The sequence below is a fragment of the Necator americanus genome, chromosome IV (genome assembly GCF_031761385.1).
Source record: "Necator americanus strain Aroian chromosome IV, whole genome shotgun sequence".
NCBI classification, from domain to species: Eukaryota; Metazoa; Nematoda; class Chromadorea; order Rhabditida; family Ancylostomatidae; genus Necator; species Necator americanus.
The window spans coordinates 28,710,934-28,729,790 of NC_087374.1; the positions used below are offsets into that span (position 1 = coordinate 28,710,934).

At 41.4% G+C, this 18,857-nt stretch overlaps 5 protein-coding genes across 5 annotated transcripts; all 5 read right to left on the reverse strand.

Moving 5' to 3' along the window:
* Nucleotides 1-144: 144 nt before the first annotated feature.
* RB195_003060 (uncharacterized protein) lies at nucleotides 145-393 on the reverse strand (the record flags this gene model as incomplete). The annotated part of the gene is made up of 1 exon (XM_064200571.1): nucleotides 145-393. One exon carries the CDS (start codon nucleotides 391-393, stop codon nucleotides 145-147), a length of 249 nt encoding a protein of 82 aa, XP_064056452.1.
* A 256-nt stretch (nucleotides 394-649) lies between these two features.
* RB195_003061 (uncharacterized protein) lies at nucleotides 650-1,129 on the reverse strand (the record flags this gene model as incomplete). The annotated part of the gene is made up of 1 exon (XM_064200572.1): nucleotides 650-1,129. One exon carries the CDS (start codon nucleotides 1,127-1,129, stop codon nucleotides 650-652), a length of 480 nt encoding a protein of 159 aa, XP_064056453.1.
* A 105-nt stretch (nucleotides 1,130-1,234) lies between these two features.
* On the reverse strand, nucleotides 1,235-1,708 carry RB195_003062 (uncharacterized protein; the record flags this gene model as incomplete). The annotated part of the gene is made up of 1 exon (XM_064200573.1): nucleotides 1,235-1,708. The coding sequence occupies one exon, from the start codon at nucleotides 1,706-1,708 to the stop codon at nucleotides 1,235-1,237; it is 474 nt and encodes a 157-aa protein (XP_064056454.1).
* A 643-nt stretch (nucleotides 1,709-2,351) lies between these two features.
* RB195_003063 (uncharacterized protein) lies at nucleotides 2,352-3,065 on the reverse strand (the record flags this gene model as incomplete). The annotated part of the gene is made up of 1 exon (XM_064200574.1): nucleotides 2,352-3,065. One exon carries the CDS (start codon nucleotides 3,063-3,065, stop codon nucleotides 2,352-2,354), a length of 714 nt encoding a protein of 237 aa, XP_064056455.1.
* Nucleotides 3,066-3,611: 546 nt separating this feature from the next.
* On the reverse strand, nucleotides 3,612-4,031 carry RB195_003064 (uncharacterized protein; the record flags this gene model as incomplete). The annotated part of the gene is made up of 1 exon (XM_064200575.1): nucleotides 3,612-4,031. One exon carries the CDS (start codon nucleotides 4,029-4,031, stop codon nucleotides 3,612-3,614), a length of 420 nt encoding a protein of 139 aa, XP_064056456.1.
* Between the last annotated feature and the right edge of the window lie 14,826 nt (nucleotides 4,032-18,857).

Here is an 18,857-nt window from a genome sequence, read left to right on the forward strand (position 1 = left end):
ACTTCAGGAGACATCTCTCAAAGGCTCTATGGGTAGTGAGTAGCTTCCTAGACGTGGCTGCTGTGTCTGCTCACGTCTCCGCTGCGTAACAGAGCGATGGAAGAACTGTCGAGTCGAAAAGATGGGCACAAAGATCTTGGTCCGTCAGTTAGTTGGTTCCCTGACGGCTGCGAATGCTGCCCATGCTGCTTTCATTCTTCTATTCAGTTCTTTCTTCAAGTCGCTTTCCATGTTCATAGAACGTCCGAGGTATACGTATGACGAAGTTTCCATTTGGGAGCCTTCAAGCTGTACTCCTCCGTCCTCGCAGGCGTTCTTCATGAACTGTGTCTTCCTTCTGTTTATTCGTAGTCCTATTCTCTTCCCTGCTTCGTTCAATTCGTTGAACATCATTTCTGCTTCATTGATACTGCTCGAAAAGAGAACGATGTCGTCCGCGAAAGGAAGGTTCGAAAAAATCTTCCATCAACACGTATGCCCCTTTCTTCCAGGATAGTGATTTCATTATCCATTGCAATGCAGCCGTGAACAGCTTCGGCGATATAGTATCGCCTTGTCGTACCCCCTTTCCAATGAGTATGGTGAGACGGCGGTGGAAAAGCTGTATCCTAGTCGTGCATCGATCGTAGCAATTAGCTAATGTTCTCACCTACGACGCGTCCACACCTTGATCGACCAGCGCTGACAATAATGCATTCGTTTCTACGCTGTCAAAGACTTTCTCATAGTCGACGAAGGTTAGAACAAAGGGCAGGCGGTATTCCCGGTAAACCTCTATGACCCTAGACACGGTCTGGATGTGGTCCAAGCAGCTGAACCCCTGGCGGAATCCAGCTTGTTTTTGAGGCTGGGCTTCATCCAGCGTCCTAGATATGCGCGTGAGGATGATCTTGGTGAATACTTTGTATAACACGCTCAGCAAGCATATCGGACGGTAGTTCCGAAGGTCCTCTCGGTCACCTTTCTTATGGATAAGAACGGTTCGTGAGGTCTTCCACTGGTCTGAGATTCTTTCTTTCTGAAGGTAGGATGTCATGTGCGCTGCTAAGATTACATGAAGCGGATGGCCACCAGCCCGAAGAAAGTCTGCTGATATAAAATCATGTCCGGAGGCTGTGCCAGGTTTCATGCTCTTGATAGCGACTCGTACTTCCGAAGGGAGAATCCGTGGTGGAGCTTCACCAGTGAGGATAATCGGGCTTGACACAGGGGTTGATGAACGGAAAAATTTCGACTAGAACCTCTCCGTAATGATTCCCATCTCACGACGAGAAGACGTGCGAATCCCGTCTTCGCTCAGCAAGGTTGCTAGCGGAATATTATATTCGCGGAGATCCCTGCGGCACTTCTTTATACTCGTTCTTCTTTGCGCTGCTTCCAGAATCTTCTTCTGAATGTATTTCAAAAGATCCTCCTGCAACGCTTTTCTGCAGCTAGTGTTTGCTACTAACCGCTCAATGTTCGGATCAAGCCTCAAAGCTGTTCTTCTTTCCAATAATTCCTTGGTGGTCTTGGTCGGCTTCGAGGCACATTCAGCACAGGCTCGTAATCCTCTGAGCAGCATCTCGTAGTCCACGTTTGGGTCCTCCTCGATGTGCCAGTCAGTTTGGGACAAGGAGTCCTCGAGTATGCAATCGTCATAGACGACTTCTTTTCTCCTTCGTTGCCGATAGCAGATGTTCTTTTCCATAGTGTGGCTAAGTCGCATTTTCTCACGAAGGAGACGGTGATCAGAACTACTACAAAAGGATGGTACTACTGAGACGTCAAGTAGACACCACCTCCAGTTGGTGAGTATGTGGTCGATCTCCGCACGAGTCGCGTCATTGGGCGATTTTCATGTTCAGCGATCCTTTTTTTCCGGTCCCTTAGTCCAAATCTTCCAATCCTGTATTCCTCTTCTGTGGCCTTTCATAGTTTTGCGTTGAAGTCTCCGACAACGAATTTTTAGAAGGACTTCTCGTTGCGGATTACTTCCTCCAGCTCCTCGTAAAATGCGTCCAATTCAGATTCATCAAGTTCCAGGTTCGACCTTCTTTGAATCTTGGCATCGTAGAGTTTGATTGTGTACTACTTTCTTAAGCTGAACCAAGATTGTTATTGATCTTTATTCTGGCTAACGTTTCGGCGTCGTCGCCTTCTTCAGAGCCTGGAAAAATCAAAGACACGTGTAATCTCGTCATCCCACAAGATATGATTTAGCAAACAGATTATTTAAAAGCAACGTCAGAAAAGCAGACCAGCGCTCACCTTGATAGCAACGAAATCGTGATGTTAGCGGACCACCAGTTGTGAGAGTTGCGCCGCTAGTATTAACTAGTAACGATGCCCCCCGCCTCTGACCCCGTAGGTCAAAACCCGCAAAGGTCTTGATATGGCGCCAGCTCGTTGGTCACAGCGATGCATTCTTCTTTACGATTCATGATAGGACTTTTGGCCGTGATATAAAACGCTTCCAATGTTTTTCGCGCTAGAACGTCTGATTCGCGTGCCAAGATAGTGACAGCTATCTTGAAAGGGGTGTTGTCATGACACTGTCTGCGATGAGCACCTAAAGGGGATGATGTTTTTGATTTTACGAGCCCGTCTAGGTGCTCCTTGACGCAGATACATAGTGATCTTCCTGTTTCGCCAATGTACTCAGCCCTACATAACTGACAGGTGATTAGGTAGATAACCCCTGATACCACGCAATCACCCTGCCTCCCGTTCGGACAGACGATGCAAATAGGGGTCTCACAAAGTCTGTCGTAGGCGCGATTGCGAGCTGGCTGCTGCCTCAGGTTCGCAGGTGGTGTGCCCACTACTCTGACTGAGTCTTGCAGACCCGCCTGTCGTAAGCTAGCTCGCACTGCATTGCTCATGTCATCCGAAATAAAAGGAAGGCAGAAAGGGATCTTTGTTGCTTGTTCTACCCTGTGGCACCGCCGCTCAGTTGCATGGCTCCGATTTGAATGAGAGACCTTTGCTGAGTACCCATTGGACTGAGCAATGCGGTTAGCCATGTTTATGGAGGCAATGCGCCCTTGAGCTTCAGATGAAAAGGTTGCCGCTGTCTTAAACATATTTTAAGGTCCCAGCAAAGGTCTCTCATTCAAATCGGAGCCATGCAACTGAGCGGCAGTGCCACAGGGTAGAACAAGCAACAAAGATCCCTTTCTGCCTTCCTTTTATTTCGGATGACATGAACAATGCAGTGCGAGCAAGCTTACAACAGGCGGGTCTGCAAGACTCAGTCAGCTGCATCGCTGTGACCAACGAGCTGGCGCCATATCAAGACCTTTGCGGGTTTTGACCTACGGGGTCAGAGGCGGGGGCATCGTTACTAGTTAATACTAGCGGCGCAACTCTCACAACTGGTGGTCCGCTAACATCACGATTTCGTGGCTATCAAGGTGAGCGCTGGTCTGCTTTTCTGACGTTGCTTTTAAATAATCTGTTTGCTAAATCATATCTTGTTGGATGACGAGATTACACGTGTCTTTGATTTTTCCAGGCTCTGAAGAAGGCGACGACGCCGAAACGTTAGCCAGAATAAAGATCAATAACAATCTTGATTCAGCTTAAGAAAGTAGTACACAATCAGATTCATCAGTTGCTGATGTTGGTGATTAGCAGTTGACGATACTGATGGATTTTTGGCGCAGAGAGCGGAGGCAAGGAATGGCCAGACAAGGTGACAGGATCTTGTGAGAATCGACAAGATGGACGACAAATGAGTGCAAAACAAAACCAAAACCGCCTACATTTCGCGACAGAACCTTCTCTCCACGAATGACGAGTGTACCGTCATTGATCTGTCGTACGTCGTTCCTTTTGCACTTGGTCTCCTGCGGAGCAATCACGTGAAATTTTATACGCTCTGCAGCTCCGAGAAGGGCATGCAGGTCAGCGTCTGTGGACACTGTCCTCGAATTGTAAGTACACAGTCTGAGACAGTCTCCATGGCGAGTCATGCGTGTGTCGCCTTGGTCCAGAATCAATGACGTCCTGAGCAACCTGAGATTTAATCGCCTCTTACAGGTCGCCATATTGTCCGACGTCTGAGACGGCAGGGCCCAGTGTGCAGGGTACTGAGGCAGTGTATATGCTGGAGTGGCAAAAAGACTTTTCCCCAAACTAAGCAGCCATGCCACGGCGAGCTTAGGTTTCACCACAGGTCATCGCCCAACCTATATGGATCAGGGAGCCACCTTGCGACATTTTGCCAAGACGGTGGCGAATCTTAGCAGTGGTTTACTCTTAGCCAGGCTTCCGATTCCGAGAAGTCGGAATGTCGGATCTGTCGAACTACTCAGCTTGGGAGACCCTGCCGAAGGACGAACCTCGCTGTGCATCGCAGTTTGACGCCCACTGTCACCTCCACGCCACTATGAGGCGGTAAACCGTTGTGGAGGAGGTCGCGTATATAAGTGTGAAATCAACCTACACATGGTGGCTCAGCTTACGAAAAAACACAATCGGGCATACTTCTTGGGAGTGCACGAGCTACATAACTTGCACCATTATGTGGCGCAAGTTTCTAAGACATCGCAAAAAGGCGCTGTCGTCCAGCATACCCATAGGTCAAATCCCTGGAGAGAACACAAAGTTTGTGGCACAAAGCATCCTTTTTGCAACGTTGAACCCCCTGTCGCGGTCAAAGGAATTGCAACAACCCGTCAGTCCAGACTACTATGATGCTGCCTGTACCGTCTGCTGTTAATCTATGTGCTTGGAAGACCATATTATGATAATTTCATAATTTCTGCCACATTTAAGAGGAATCATCAACGACACCAACTTATGTGGGGAAGGATAACCTTTTTAAAGCGTGAAGAGCAGCGTCGGCAGAAGATGACAAATCTTAGACTTTAACTTGATTGTGCTCTGACAAGGTTCTTACAAGTTCTCTTGTGGTACGTCCGGGATTTTACAGATCCCTCTATTCAATTCCAACAACCGCCAAGTCTTGCTTAGCATGAAGCAAGACTTGGCGGTTGTTGGAATTGAATAGAGGGATCTGTAAACTCCTCGAGTCTTCTCTGCAAGCATACTGTTGCAGAGAAGACTCGAGGAGTTCTACCTAAGGGTCTGAAGAGCAAATAATGCAGAAAGAATTTCTGGCAGTGGGTGTAGATGTCCGTCTGACTAACAACCAAAAAAACTTAGTGACGCTGTCTCTCCCACCAATTGTATTCATCAAAAAATGCGATCTAGAACAAGTTGGAATGGCTGACTTCTACACTTCTTCTCCCGAAACTTCTTCAATGTGCTGGTCCAAAAACAAGACAAGAATTGGAGAGAACTCTTGAAAACGTTTTCTGTAAAATTTACGTTTGAATAGGCCTTGAGATTTATTCCATCAGTCTCTTATAAAGTACTCATTGATCGCTTGAAATCGTCACAATCCGAATGAAGTAATTGTCACATAGGTTTAAGAAGTTCACAAAGTATTGGCGCGAGTGGTGTTCGAACCCACGAGGACTTATGTCCATTGGAACTTAAGTCCAACGCCTTAACCACTCGGCCATCGCGCCATGAATTTGAATGATTAACTTAACCTCATAACTGATCACAATAACCAACTGATTCCCACATGCTCTATTCCTTCAGGCATCAGAAAGGATGGCCTCACAACAAAGGTAATGCGAAATTTATGAGACAGTTATGTTACCGCTACGTGTGCGTTTATAACTGGATCGTTGCGCTGTTTCGACAGTAGCTACTGAGAAAGCGCAAGTCTCATTTAGAAGGAAGGAGCTTCAGCACACAATTCTAACCAAACATTGTTCCAAGCATCTTGAGAATGACTAGTAAGTTAAACTATCTAATAATGGTTCTCTATAGATTACGTATTACGGATTACGAAGGAGCTGTATCAAAAGTATGTAATATAAGGTGTATGTAATATATACGTATTAACTGCATTGGGACTTGTGCACGATCAGATTAGGGTAGTTTACGAGTGTGAGCACTATCACACTCAAATCCTCCAGTAATCCAGAAAACCGGTGTAAAACAACACTGAGTGATCCCGTTTTCTCTAAAATGGAACTTATAACGTGGCAGGGCGCGTGCAACTTAGTCATCCTCCAACTTCTTCAAACCAGAAAATAAGCCAGCAAGAGAAGTGCCCCACCTGCACAGTCGTACAAACGTAGAAGAAGTTCTCCGAAGAATTGAGTGATCACGTTCATTTTCATAAAGCGCACTTTTACTTTCGTTTATTGATGAGAGGACCCATCCTGTTCATTTTCGTGAGACGCTGCCTCCAAATTCTGGTGAATTCTGAGAAGGCGCTGTCTTTGTATGTCAATCCCAAATTATCCCACAACCACCTGTATCTGCAGGGTTTTATTCTCTTTTCAACTTTACATAACTGAACCATAACGGAGAGAGAGTCAGTCTTTAGGAGTAGTATGCACGTAAAATTGCGGTGAATTTTATAAAAGGTAAGTCCGGCTAAAACGGACCTGCCAGAAAAAAAAGAAGATGAAAGGCTAAACGAGTGAGAAGCCCTAAGAAAAAGTTCCATACGGCCAAAAAAAGCGAAAAAGAAGTGAAAGAAGAGGTAGCCTGTTTTTGAGTTGCTGCTACTATTGTTTGTTGCAATTTTGTGGTTTTCAGACCCATCTGAGGAGAGCTAAATCATAACCAGTGGCTAGTCAGAGCAAAGTGTTATCATTACACAGCACCACATTATAATTTGTACCTAAGTGGTGTATTACGGTAAGGCGAGGTCGTCAGAGGTCTTATTATTCTAAGTCGTCAAATAGAGCGTATTTTTGTGCCCCACTCAGCACCGCATTATAATACATTACATTACAAACATTTACATATAAAAGGTGGAAGGTAAGTTACACTAAGAAGAGGTCATTGGGTTCATTTTGTGACAAGTTTGTCGAGCATTCTGTTCACTCAACACATGTCAGTTTGAAAGACGAGCACTGTAAGACGAGGTCGCTACATTTTTAGCTCGCCACTTTGTCGCCAAGGTCATGTTCTTCGAGCATGGTTTTCTCTATAATCCAGAAAGACTAGACTACGATTGTCTAAGGATCGAATAAGTTGCAGTTTGGTTTCATTTGTTCACCCCTTGGAAGCTTCGTGATGGCTATGAGGGCAGACACAATATTCAACTCTAGTAGTTCAAGTACTTTACTTGGACAAAGAGGTGGCCCTCCCTTCTATCGTGACCTTTACGCAGTTTGTATCAGCGGATCGGCGCCTTAACGTTGTGCCCCGCAATTATGGAATGAAGTAGAATTGCACGGGCTAAAAGCGCAGCATCCTACTGAGAGAGAAAAGAGAAGAACAGCCCAAAGAATGTGCTTTTGAGCTTTTATACGAAAGATTGTTAACATTGATAAGCGAAGTGTTCGAGTCCTCTCTCTTTCAATCTTTTCACAACACAATTTAACGAAAACTCATCCCAGAACACAATCTTCTTAACAAACTAATCAACAGCAATGCATCAGTACTAATAGTACCAATACTAATGAACAATCACTAGAGAACGATCACAATTGCGGTCTATCCGCGATGGTCGGGACAAAACTACCTGACTCTTGGTGCAGTTGCGTAAGCGGCTGCGTTCGAAACGACGCTGTGGAGCTAATGGTTTGGATCGAGTTTGGGCTGCTACATTCATCATCGTTGCAACCCGAATGAAGCTAACAGCGGAGCGCGATAGTAACCGATCGCTCCGTCGTGGCGCTTCCAGCTTAGTTACATGTAATGTACATGTGATGTAAATGTAATGTATATAAATGTAATGTAAATAATGTATGTTAATCTGTTGTCAGTCGCAACTGTTTGCGCTTCTTCTTAATTCCGAGGATATTCGATTTAACGGCGATGGTGTAGAAGTTATCCTTTGACCATCAGTGTGTCAGTAACACCTGTTGCCATCCATGTTACTTGCTTAGTGTTGTTCCTAACTGTCCTCAACTGCTTGAAGAAAGTTATGATGAAATTTTTAAATTTTGATGCACTTAATAGCGTCGTAAAGATAGCGCAGATTTTTGATGAACGATTTTTGAAGAAATGTATACTTGTGTGCTTGAACGCTTTGCTTACTCCACTTGTTGTTTCAGCTGAAATTATCTTAAAGGTGCACTAGTAACCTGGTTGAACACTCTATAGAGATTCCTCTATTCTTAATTGTCTTGTGTATGTATGTAGCATCACAGCATCAGCATCACTGATTCATCGTGTAACTCTTCGATTTGCTATCTGTAGGCGGATCTAGGCAGCACTTGAAACATTCTCATACAAAATTCGCTTATCATGTTTATATCTCATGCACATACCAGGCGGCTCCGCCTACTTACCCTGAAGAAAAGGAGCTCTGGTGAACTCTAGCATGAGATTGTTTCATTTATTGTTTCTTATTGTTTCTTATTGTTTCTTTCATTGTTATTTTGTGTATTAAGGATAAAGTTTAACTGCCCAAGTTTGAAGTACCTTCGAGAGAAGTTGAGACGCGAGAAATCCACTGAACCACCGACGCTTTATACACTGTCAGCAGTTCCTTCTACAAAGCGGGAAAAGTTATGGATCAACAACCACGTCGCAGACGTAATTTTTGAAGGCATAAACATGGAATAAAAGACTGTCGAAGTAACCAACCCGTTTGTGATTGGATGGAATCGAAACGCGTAAACCTAAAGGAAAATAGATACTTCATGTGTGTTGCCGTGTGTGTGTTGTGCTTAGACTGCTTAGACGGTTGGACTGAGTGTACATCGTTCATCAATGTGAAGTTCAATGTGTGCAACTGAGTAAACTTCGAAGATGACACTTGGATGGACCTGCATGGATATCTAAAGAATTGACACTAACTATTGAACATCATTCACGATATGTCCGGGATCAGCAGTCACAGATAAGTGAGCGTGTGGAAAATGGGGAGGAAACATGGAAATTTTTCACATATCAATAAGCCAAGAAAGACGAAGCGATGAAAGCAGAAAGTATCTATCTGAAAGGCTCAAATGGGTCAGACTTCAATCAAATCGGTAGACCGACAATTCTTGGTGGGTTATTTCAATTGGAGTGCCGACTGATAATATTGTTCTAGAGGAAACTCTAGAGTTCCTAGATTGACTAGCAATGAGCTAGTACTGAAAAAACTAAAAAACGTAAACAAGCCATAAATAACTTCCTGCTGTGCCCAAGTTAACGATTGTTGTTGCTAACGCTTACAGTGGGCTACCCAAAGAAGGAATTTTTAACTATCGCTAGGCAGAACTTCGGATGGTCTTTAGACAGTAATGCAGTGGACGTTACGTGTAATTTTTTGGTTCACCTTGAAAATAGGGAACCAGAAACAAAAAATATATTTACGTCGTGTGAAACGTCGTTTGTCAAATTCCATTCTAGAGGTGTGGCCTTGAGAGACAAGCATGGTAATGGAGGAAGAGGACTTCAGATATCGATGACGATGAAGGTTTTTTTAAGTCGTCAATGTTGGACCAAAATGGAGCGTGGAGTGTTCGAGAGTCAATGTTGGAGCAAACTAACGGAGGAGTTAGCAGAGAAGCTCAATATGTCACAATCACAATAACTGTATGAAAAAAAGCGGGAGTGTTATTTATGACTCAACCTAATAAATTTGTGGAGCCTGGGGCCCAGTGAGTCAAATCACATTTACTTTGTAATCAGTCCTTTTGTGCTTGCTTGCAGTTATCTCTCAAAATCAGGTTGTGATCCTGTACTTTTTTTTATGTTGTGTGTTTTTAATGTCATTTTTTTTTTGTTGTTATGATGATCGCTATGATGTTGTGTGTCCATGTTATTCTGCTCGAAATTCCTTCATCGTTCACCACTTCCGTTTCTCTTTTCAATGTCGTTTTTCATCGTCTCTTTATTGCCTCTTTGCAACACATGTGCTGATAAACGTGTTACATCGTATTTCTTACCTTACGAGAAGACCCTTTCTCGTTCTATGTGCAATAATGTAAAGTTTATTTTCCTTCTCGATTTGAGGAAATTATCTTCCTCTAAGTTTTAAACGCCTGCATCACAGCTCTTCGGCTTTCGATTATAGCGCTCAGCTGAATTAAAATGGATTTGTTAGCAATAAACGTGGACCGTGGAGACGCAATTAATAGACAGTTCTCAGGATCCATCAGTTGATTTTTCTGTTACGTAATTCCGAAATAAATGTGCGAACTTAAGGAATTTTAGTGGAGGAGCCGTTCTCTGGCCTGCAGCGAAGCAAATTCTGTTGGTTGCTACGCGTTTCTAAGCAATGAGAATTACTGAAATTTTTCCTCTATCAGTGAGCCGTACATGGGCGTTATCCACACCAGCAAATCCGTGTTGCTCTTCTTCATAGACCCTCGGAATATTCCTTTTTCTGCCATTATTGTAACATTTGCCGTGCTGCAGCTCAAAAATGTGTGAAGACCGAGAAACTGAAATTTACCGCAGCAATAATTGAAATCCTAGCACGTACAAGAATTGTGAGGGAAGATCTTTCAGCAGAAGCAAGACAAGCAGGACAGAATAAACGTTCTTTGATTTTCTTCATTTTTATTTTTTCTTTGTTCACTCAGAATCTTCGATGAAAACTGAATGCATGTTCGTCTGCAGACTCTTCTTGTATGTTTCTAATAACGAATTCATAGAAGTTCCGATCGTTGGTAAAGTAACACGCCACCACTATCATCACTACTAGATTGAAAATGATTCTTCGATCCATACCGGTGTTTCACTGCAGTCAACACATAGGTATTAATTTTGTTGTCTCGGAAAATGCGACTTTTTGCAATTTCAAAATTTTTCACCAGAGCAGTATCAACATTTTATCCTATGATCTATTCTCCACAACTGTTAACAACACCAAGGTCCACGTGGAGAGTGGTCGTTCTCCTTGAGGAATTGAATGACCGCTAGCCAAAGAAGTTGGCCGTTCAGATGCGCAATTAATCGAAATTGTCGAACTTCTGCCAGAGCGTTCACCGAAAGGAATACGTGATAATACGAAGACACAAAGTCCGGACTTCATGGCGTACGCGGCAAAGTAGTCCAGCTCATTTTCTTAATCCTCTGATGAACTAACTTCACAATATGCGGGCAAGCATTGCGATATCTCCTCTGGTTTCCTACTCTGATTCACGTTGCTCGGCTCGAAGAGATCCATTTTTGCTTCTGATTATGAGGGTAGTGATTCAAAGACTGCAGCAGATTTCTATACGAGGTCGTATGGACAATATGTCGACGTATCGTGTTACTTTCGAGTAGTATAACGAAATCACCGGCAAACTGCATTAGTTGTTAGTTGGTTCATGTCAATACGTAGGAATATGAACCTTCCTTGCATTTCGCCATCGTGAATAAGGATGAAGAGATAGGCTTGGTGAGGAGAATCGAAAGAGGTTTGACGTTCAGAAAGCTCACCGCTCAAAAGACTATAGACTTTTCTTGTGCTTCTATTTCCGTTCTTTTACGCCTTCTCAAACTGCTCCACTAAGTGCACGTCTCCTCACAATCATATTTCAGGCGATAACACAATTTCCTTCTCAGCCGCTTCTTCTGGCTGGGATCACAAGAAGTGCAGCCTGGTCTGTTCTTGCAAAGCGAAGGCGAACTTTTTATTTAACAACAAAACATAATTTCTTCATAATGTCTTGGACATTTTAAGTAGACGAGTCGGCGTAACTCGGTCTCTCGTCGGTCCGCGTTACAATATTGATCGATACCCATTCGGCGCACTTCATTCTGGGTCCCACTTTTTTCAGAATAGCCATGCCGAGCCCGTATGAAAACGTAATAGAGTTAAAGCTTAAGAGTCATGCATTTTCTGTTTGCGCTGCTTTTCTGGTGGTAAAAGGGTGGACTTTTGATGGCGTCGATGATCGCACTCGATATGGATGCAATGATGAGATTCGTCTACCTGCAAAAGTTTAGCGAACGATTACCGTTGTCTGTCATTTGTATCGAGAGATAATACCATTGTCCGAGCACATCGGATTGTTCCTGGAGTCGCAATTTTGCCCTCGTGTCTATTCCGACAATGGACGCTTTCAGGTTGGGTATCTTGGACCTCAGGGTATTCAGGTCACAGAAGGGATCCTTGTAATAATCTTTAGGGGCTTCCTTAGGTGTCCTTACCTTAGGTGTTCCTTAGGTATCTAGAGTTTTGGTGTTCTGCGATTCGGAAATCGCGTAGAAACGCGCAATTTTTGCTGTCGTTCGGCCAACTTCCTTCGTCAGGTTGTTGTTGTCGTTTCTCGAGCGTTCAGCCTATCACTTTCTCCCGATCAGCATTGTCCTAGTAGGTGCTGTAGTTTCTGAAGTTGCTGACGGAATGCTCTTTAATGCGAGTTTCTTCTTCTTGCGATGAAGCAAACGGTGCATGCAGATATCGCAGCAAACAGGACAGAGTGGTCTGTTGGAATTCACTCTACAGTTAGTTGAAGTCAGTTAGTTGAACGTACGAAGCGGATGTTTGTTGTTCAAAATTACATATACCCTCTGGGCTGTGATCTACCATTTTATGGGCTCTGACAGTGCGCTGAGCCACACCCTTTTGCAATTTTCAGAACCTTCTGCCACGTAACAGTGCAAAGTACTCTTGTAAGTGTCTTAGCTCCACTTATACACGGCTGGTCGTCATCGCTTCTTTTCGTAATTTTAAAAGTTGGTGATTTTTCAAAGTCAAGTCACTGGCGTATCAATCCACTTGGGATGCGCCAACGCGTTTTACTGGAATTCCTAATCGTTGAGGGTTTTGGAACCCGTATTGGCCTATACAATGGCAAGGGCCAGCTGATGATCAAGTCAATGCTTTTATCCTCACAGACAAGTGAGGATAAAAGCATTGATAAAGCAACAAGTCTGATACCAATTTGTCCACCCCGGAAGGATGAAATTCTTGGTTTGCACGAGGGTGGTTTCAAACCCTTGACCGTGTGGCTACAACGGACCTCTAACGGACCTATTCGCCACACCCTCCCCTAATTCGTAATTTCTTACATTCCAAAACTGCAAATCAATCAGCACTGCAGCGAAAATTTATACTCGATAGAAATTTCACTTTCCACTTTTTCGTATGAAAATAATCCTAAGTAAGAACAGCTCATTTCGTATGTGGTGTAACGACGTTTTGTCAAAGGAATGTCAAGGAGTTCTCTGCGTAAAAAATCCAAAAAAATTGCCCAAGGAATCACACATCTTGAAAAAACCGCAAACTGCTCATCCAGGTTACGCTTGCCATTCTCCACACTTTCCGAGTTTTTCCGGTCTGGAAGTTTTTTTGGTCGAATAATTTTTACTCAGAAGTTTAAGCATATCTAAGGTCTTTTTATTACGATGCTGACAAGGTCCTCGTCATCTGGCAGCTTTGCAAAAATCCTCCACTGATGGAAATTTCGAACGACTTTCTTGAGCCGTACAAGAATTTTTTGTTGAGCTCAAGCTTACACATTATCTTTTACTCTTTGATTAATATATGAAGTTAACAGGAAACTCCTTCATCTGCAGACACCCAAAAAGTTTTTGTTGAATCTCACTAGGGTTGTACTTGCCGAAAGGATCACAGGCTTCGCAAAATGTTAACTTCAAATTCCTTCAGGTTTAGACAGAGATTCAGAGAGTAGTCAGTGTATGCTACCAAGAAAAAGAAACCAGTGTTCTGGAGAGGAATTTGTGTGGATACCGGCAAAATTGCTTTGATTTTTACAAGAATTGTACTCGCTATTAAGCTGCTGGATGATACTCTGAAATATATACTTATAATCAAAGCTAACGGAATTGAATAGAACAAATACTACTTATTTCGTGCTTTTTTTCAAGTACAGACTTCAATTGTTTTCGAAGCTCCGCCCATGCTCATCTAAGCACATACTAACCCAGTTTCGTTAGTTACGGAAGTCTACTAGTACTTTTATTCCAAATCCTTTTTCACGCTGCAGTTTTACATGTAAAGGTGGAGTATGACAACTCATTATTATTTTAATTTAAAAAATTTCTGATCAGGAGTCGCTTGGTAAAAATTTGATTTGGTTTTAAAACTTTTTTTTTTTTTTGAAAATAGATGTCACTAATGAAAGGAGTAAAATTGCTCGGAGTAATCTAGTCAAGGAGTCACCTTCAAGAAACGACAACGGGTGTTCGTGGAAACAGCGTTTCTCTGTCGTCGGATTTTTAGAGGTCATACGCCCAATAGCGAGCAATCGCTGGATCTATGCTTTCCTACTTACACGCATCACTCTCTAAAAGTCTTCAGGTGGTAACGGTAGGATATGATGATGGATTAAAAGAGTGAAAAATTGACTTAAGTCGAAAGAACAGCTTTCCGCGAATGTCGGGAAAATAAGGACGGAAAATGAGAAAATGGAAGCTGAAACCAGGTTCAAAATAATGTTTTTAACTAATGAGACCTTAGAACAAGTAGGTGAATCCAGAAAGAAGTTGTTTCGACGGGAAAATGGTTCAAATATCACAGTTAAAGTAAAAGTTTTATACCCTACCTACATGTGTAATTTTGGGCATTTTTTTTGTTACTACGCAGTGATTTAGAAAATGTGGAAGACCTGAGTTGAGTAAAATTTTATGTAAATTTTTAACATCGCAGTATTTTAAACGCATTATAATTTTTCAATACTTGTTTTTATTTCTCTATTCAGTTTATTCGGTGCATAATGTCCGTATACGATTTTACGCGCTTCTTTTTGGAATGAAAAATTGACGAATAAATGAAAAGAGAGATATATTCGTAGTGTTATTTTTATCGTTAGTGCTGCAGACTTCCGCTTACAACCTTCCGAGGAAAAAACAGTCAGTTTTAAATTTCTAACTGAAATATAAGTATGATGTCGAGGACCTCACTTTACACTTCTTCTCGACATGTAGGAGTGCGGCATGAAAGCGCACGCTGTTCAAACCTGTAGTATACTCTGAATTCTTGACAGTTATTTTTCATCTCCGTTTTCTCTCAAACAAAATTACTCCTTCATTATTGATTCTATTCAGAAAGATTTTTAAATCAATTTAAACGATGGAGAAGCCCGAACAATCTAAAATAGTACTTTGAACTCCTTTAATATTCTTCCTCACAGCATCAAAGTCCGCAATCTTCTCGATGGATCCTTGAATTGATGAGAAGATGCTTAGCACCCGTCTTTTATAGATGGGTTTCCAGCCTACTTAGGATGTGCTCGGAAATATATAGGTTAGCTTTCTATTCGACCATTACTTTCTACACTCCTACCCATTTTCCTATGGATTAGCTGTTAAAGGCGGCGACTCATATCCACCAAGTTTGACCAATCCATTTCTCTTGCTACTTTTGATATCCATCTTCATCTTATATTCATCTTCGATAGTTGAGGGTAAAATTTTAAAATCGGCAAGAACTTCATAATTTGTTCTCGAATCTTTTTTCCCCGAATCTCACAAATTTTACTTCGCGCATTTAATTAAATAACTGACTATTCTCAATTAACGCATTTTCCTCGTATTTACATATTTGTACTCTTCCCGAATAGTTGGCACCTACCAAATATCCATTCATGCTTGATTTCGTCGGCTCTAATCTGAGCTGAAGTGACGAAGTGAACTTCCTCCAGCTATGTATACGCCTACCTAATTCAATCAAATAGCAGAATATGAGTAATAATACTGCAAGAATTACTCTCAACTAGATCGCGAAGTAGTAGTAACGACTGGCTCATGAAAACAGCTCCATGAAATGATGAGGATGATGATGTTGATGATGATGAAATAATGAGCTGGTCCTCGGAGGAACGATGTTTTTCTCGAGAAATGCTGTTTTATTTGAGGAATAACTGCTCGAGAAACACATAAAGCACCGCAATTTCCGCCATATCATATGGTGAAGAATAGTTTTCGTCTAGGTTTATAGAACTCATCAATCTTTTCCATTCTTCGACAGCAGAACAAGTTCTGATGTAACGAGTGCCTGAAAAACGTCAGTTATATGAATTCAAGTTTGCCGTGCCTAGTAGTTTCCAGCGCTCCCCATCAACACATCATTCTTCTTACATATATATCATTGTTATCACTGCAATTTACAGTTCTTACTAGTAATCTTCGTTGACGCTTTTTTTTTTCTTCTTCCATTTTCCTTACAATTTTCTGGGTAGTCCTTTTGCATTAATCACCGAATTCCTGTTAGATTTTACTTTTTTTTGAAATTTTGTTCAAATTAATTTCTAGCTGTGTGATTCACATTCTCCTTATTCAATTCTTTTCTAGAGATTCTATTTCATTCCTCGGATTTTTCATTCATTTTCGTTTCATTTTCTTTCATCCTTCGCCATCAATGAATCCCTCCGTTGAGGATAGAGATGAGCATCTAAAGAAGGAATCTCTAAATTGTTCTATACGTTTTTTTCTTTAAAATTAATCCTTTATACGTACTTTATTTTTTGCTGCATTGTATTTTTCTTGTCTAGTTTATGAAGCAAGGCTGTTTCAAAATTATAGATTCACCGGAATTTTTGCGGATTAGGAAGACTAAGTGAACTTTAAATCTGCTTTAGGATACTGAAAGTTTTTTGAGCGAAGTGTGTGTGTGTGTGTGTGTGTGTGTGTGTGTGTGTGTGTGTGTGTGTGTGTGTGTGTGTGTGTGTGTGTGTGTGTGTGTGTGTGTGTGTGTGTGTGTGTGTGTGTGTGTGTGTGTGATGGACGAAATCACCCCCCTCTCCGTAGTCTCCCATCCTATATGCGAATACTCCACCTGAAATCTGCACCACCTCAGATTCGTGGGGTGATGCCTTTAATCACCGAATTCCTGTTAGATTTTACTTCTTTTTGAAATTTTGTTCAAATTGATATCTAGCTGTGTGATTCACATTCTCCTTATTCAATTCCTTTCTAGAGATTCTATTTCATTCCTCGGATTTTTCATTCATTTTCGTTTCATTTTCGTTCATCCTTCGCCATCAATGAATCCCTCCGTTGAGGATAGAGATGAGCATCTAAAGAAGGAATCTCTAAATTGTTCTATAGGTTTTTTTCTTTAAAATTAAACCTTTATACGTACTTTATTTTTTGCTGCATTGTATTTTTCTTGTCTAGTTTATGAAGCAAGGCTGTTTCAAAATTATAGATTCACCGGAATTTTTTGCGTGGATTAGGAAGACTAAGTGTAACTTTAAATCTGCTTTAGGATACTGGAAGTTTTTTGTGTGTGTGTGTGTGTGTGTGTGTAAGTGTGTGTGTGTCCTAGCACCACATCGTAGAGATATGTGAACGCTCCGGAAAGGAACGTGCTTCTATGACGTTTTGCAATCTTTTGTGGATTCTCTACGAGTTTGCTGCGCAGCTGGGATTTCTTCTCCAACATTTTTGTAGATGGCGAAAAAAGAAATGTGCGCCCCACTGACCACTGCTTTGGGAGGTGCTTCGTAACATCTGGGCCTTGCCAATGTTGCCTAACGTTAAGATGATATTAAGGAGAAAAGTGCAGCTTCCGTTTTCTGATTTCTCGAGAAGGAAACGTTGTTGCTGTTCCCAGATCAAATTTCATTGAGAGGCAAGGTAAACATTAGCCAGACTATTTTCTGCTTTGATTTTTAAGGTTTAGATAGATTTTAAGGAGTTTCAGAAAAATTGTGTAGGATTTACGTCTATGTTGTGCGATTTTCTGCAGCCAGAAAAGAAGCAAAGAACGATGTTTTATTGAAAATAAGTATGATTGAACAGTGCATTTCGCTGAACGACAGTGCTCTTATTCCTTTTGAATCTTGTTTCCCACAGTTGTCGCAGATAACGACACAGAAATGAAAACTTCGACTTCTTATCTTCACTACTCCATCCTATAAAGGCAAACATGTGGTTAGAAAAGAGTGTGATAAGTCTGATAAAGCGTCCAATTTCCTTAAAAGATTTTCTTACAGATCTCAACTAGGCGAGAATTTCGCCCATTTTCGAAGGTTAGTAGCGCTGTAAATTATCTAAAAGTATATTTTCATAAACGACTAGTTTCCCTCTGAAAAAAGCCAAACTTTTGTTTCTGATGGAATGAACTTATAAATATTTCGCTCGTTGCATATGTCATTTTTCCAGTTGACGTGTTATATGCATCCGTTTCTCAACTTCGAATTGTTTCTGTGGTTTTTTTTTTGGATTCCATTTCTATCCCTTCTGTAAGGAAGAGATGGGATTCCTCAAAAACTTATGAACAACCTTTTTTCTGAACACGCTGATTGAAAATGATTCTGTACGAGTTACTCTTCTACAATACATGTTCGCTCCTCAAGTAGTACATATGAATTACATATATTTACCTTGCATCAATTTTTGATGGATTGACCTACCCGTTCCAAGCCAACAATGTTCGGAAAAAGCCGTGAAAAAACTTTTTTTGTTTTTTTTTCAGAATATTATGCGAGTTTTCAAAATCATTTTAATTTGAAAACTCATATATTGTTTTGAAAATCATCTTATACACATTGCCGGAAGCCCGTGACCTAATTCTAAGCGAAAAAGTGCAGCTTCCGCAGCACGTCTTTGAGAGGAGGTCAATTTTTTTATTAGATATCAACGCATAACATCATTCGTTATATATCACAAAAAGGAATTCCTATGTAAAATTTTCAGGGAAAGAATTTTATTAGATTCAGTTTGAGGATGCATGTGCGTTGGTCCACAGTTTATTTTAAATTTATTATTATATTACTATATATATAGTATTATTACAACTAGCAGCGTACTAATATATAAGCCTTTTCATTATTTTTTTAAAGTACAAAAGAGAAACCCTTTATTAGAAATACTCTAGCATTCATTCAAAAACAATTTGACATTCTAACGTTTCTGACCAATCGCAGTTAAATCATCCATATATCTTCTGTATAACCGGTTAAGACAATAAGCAATTTTATTCTACTTTTCCTTCT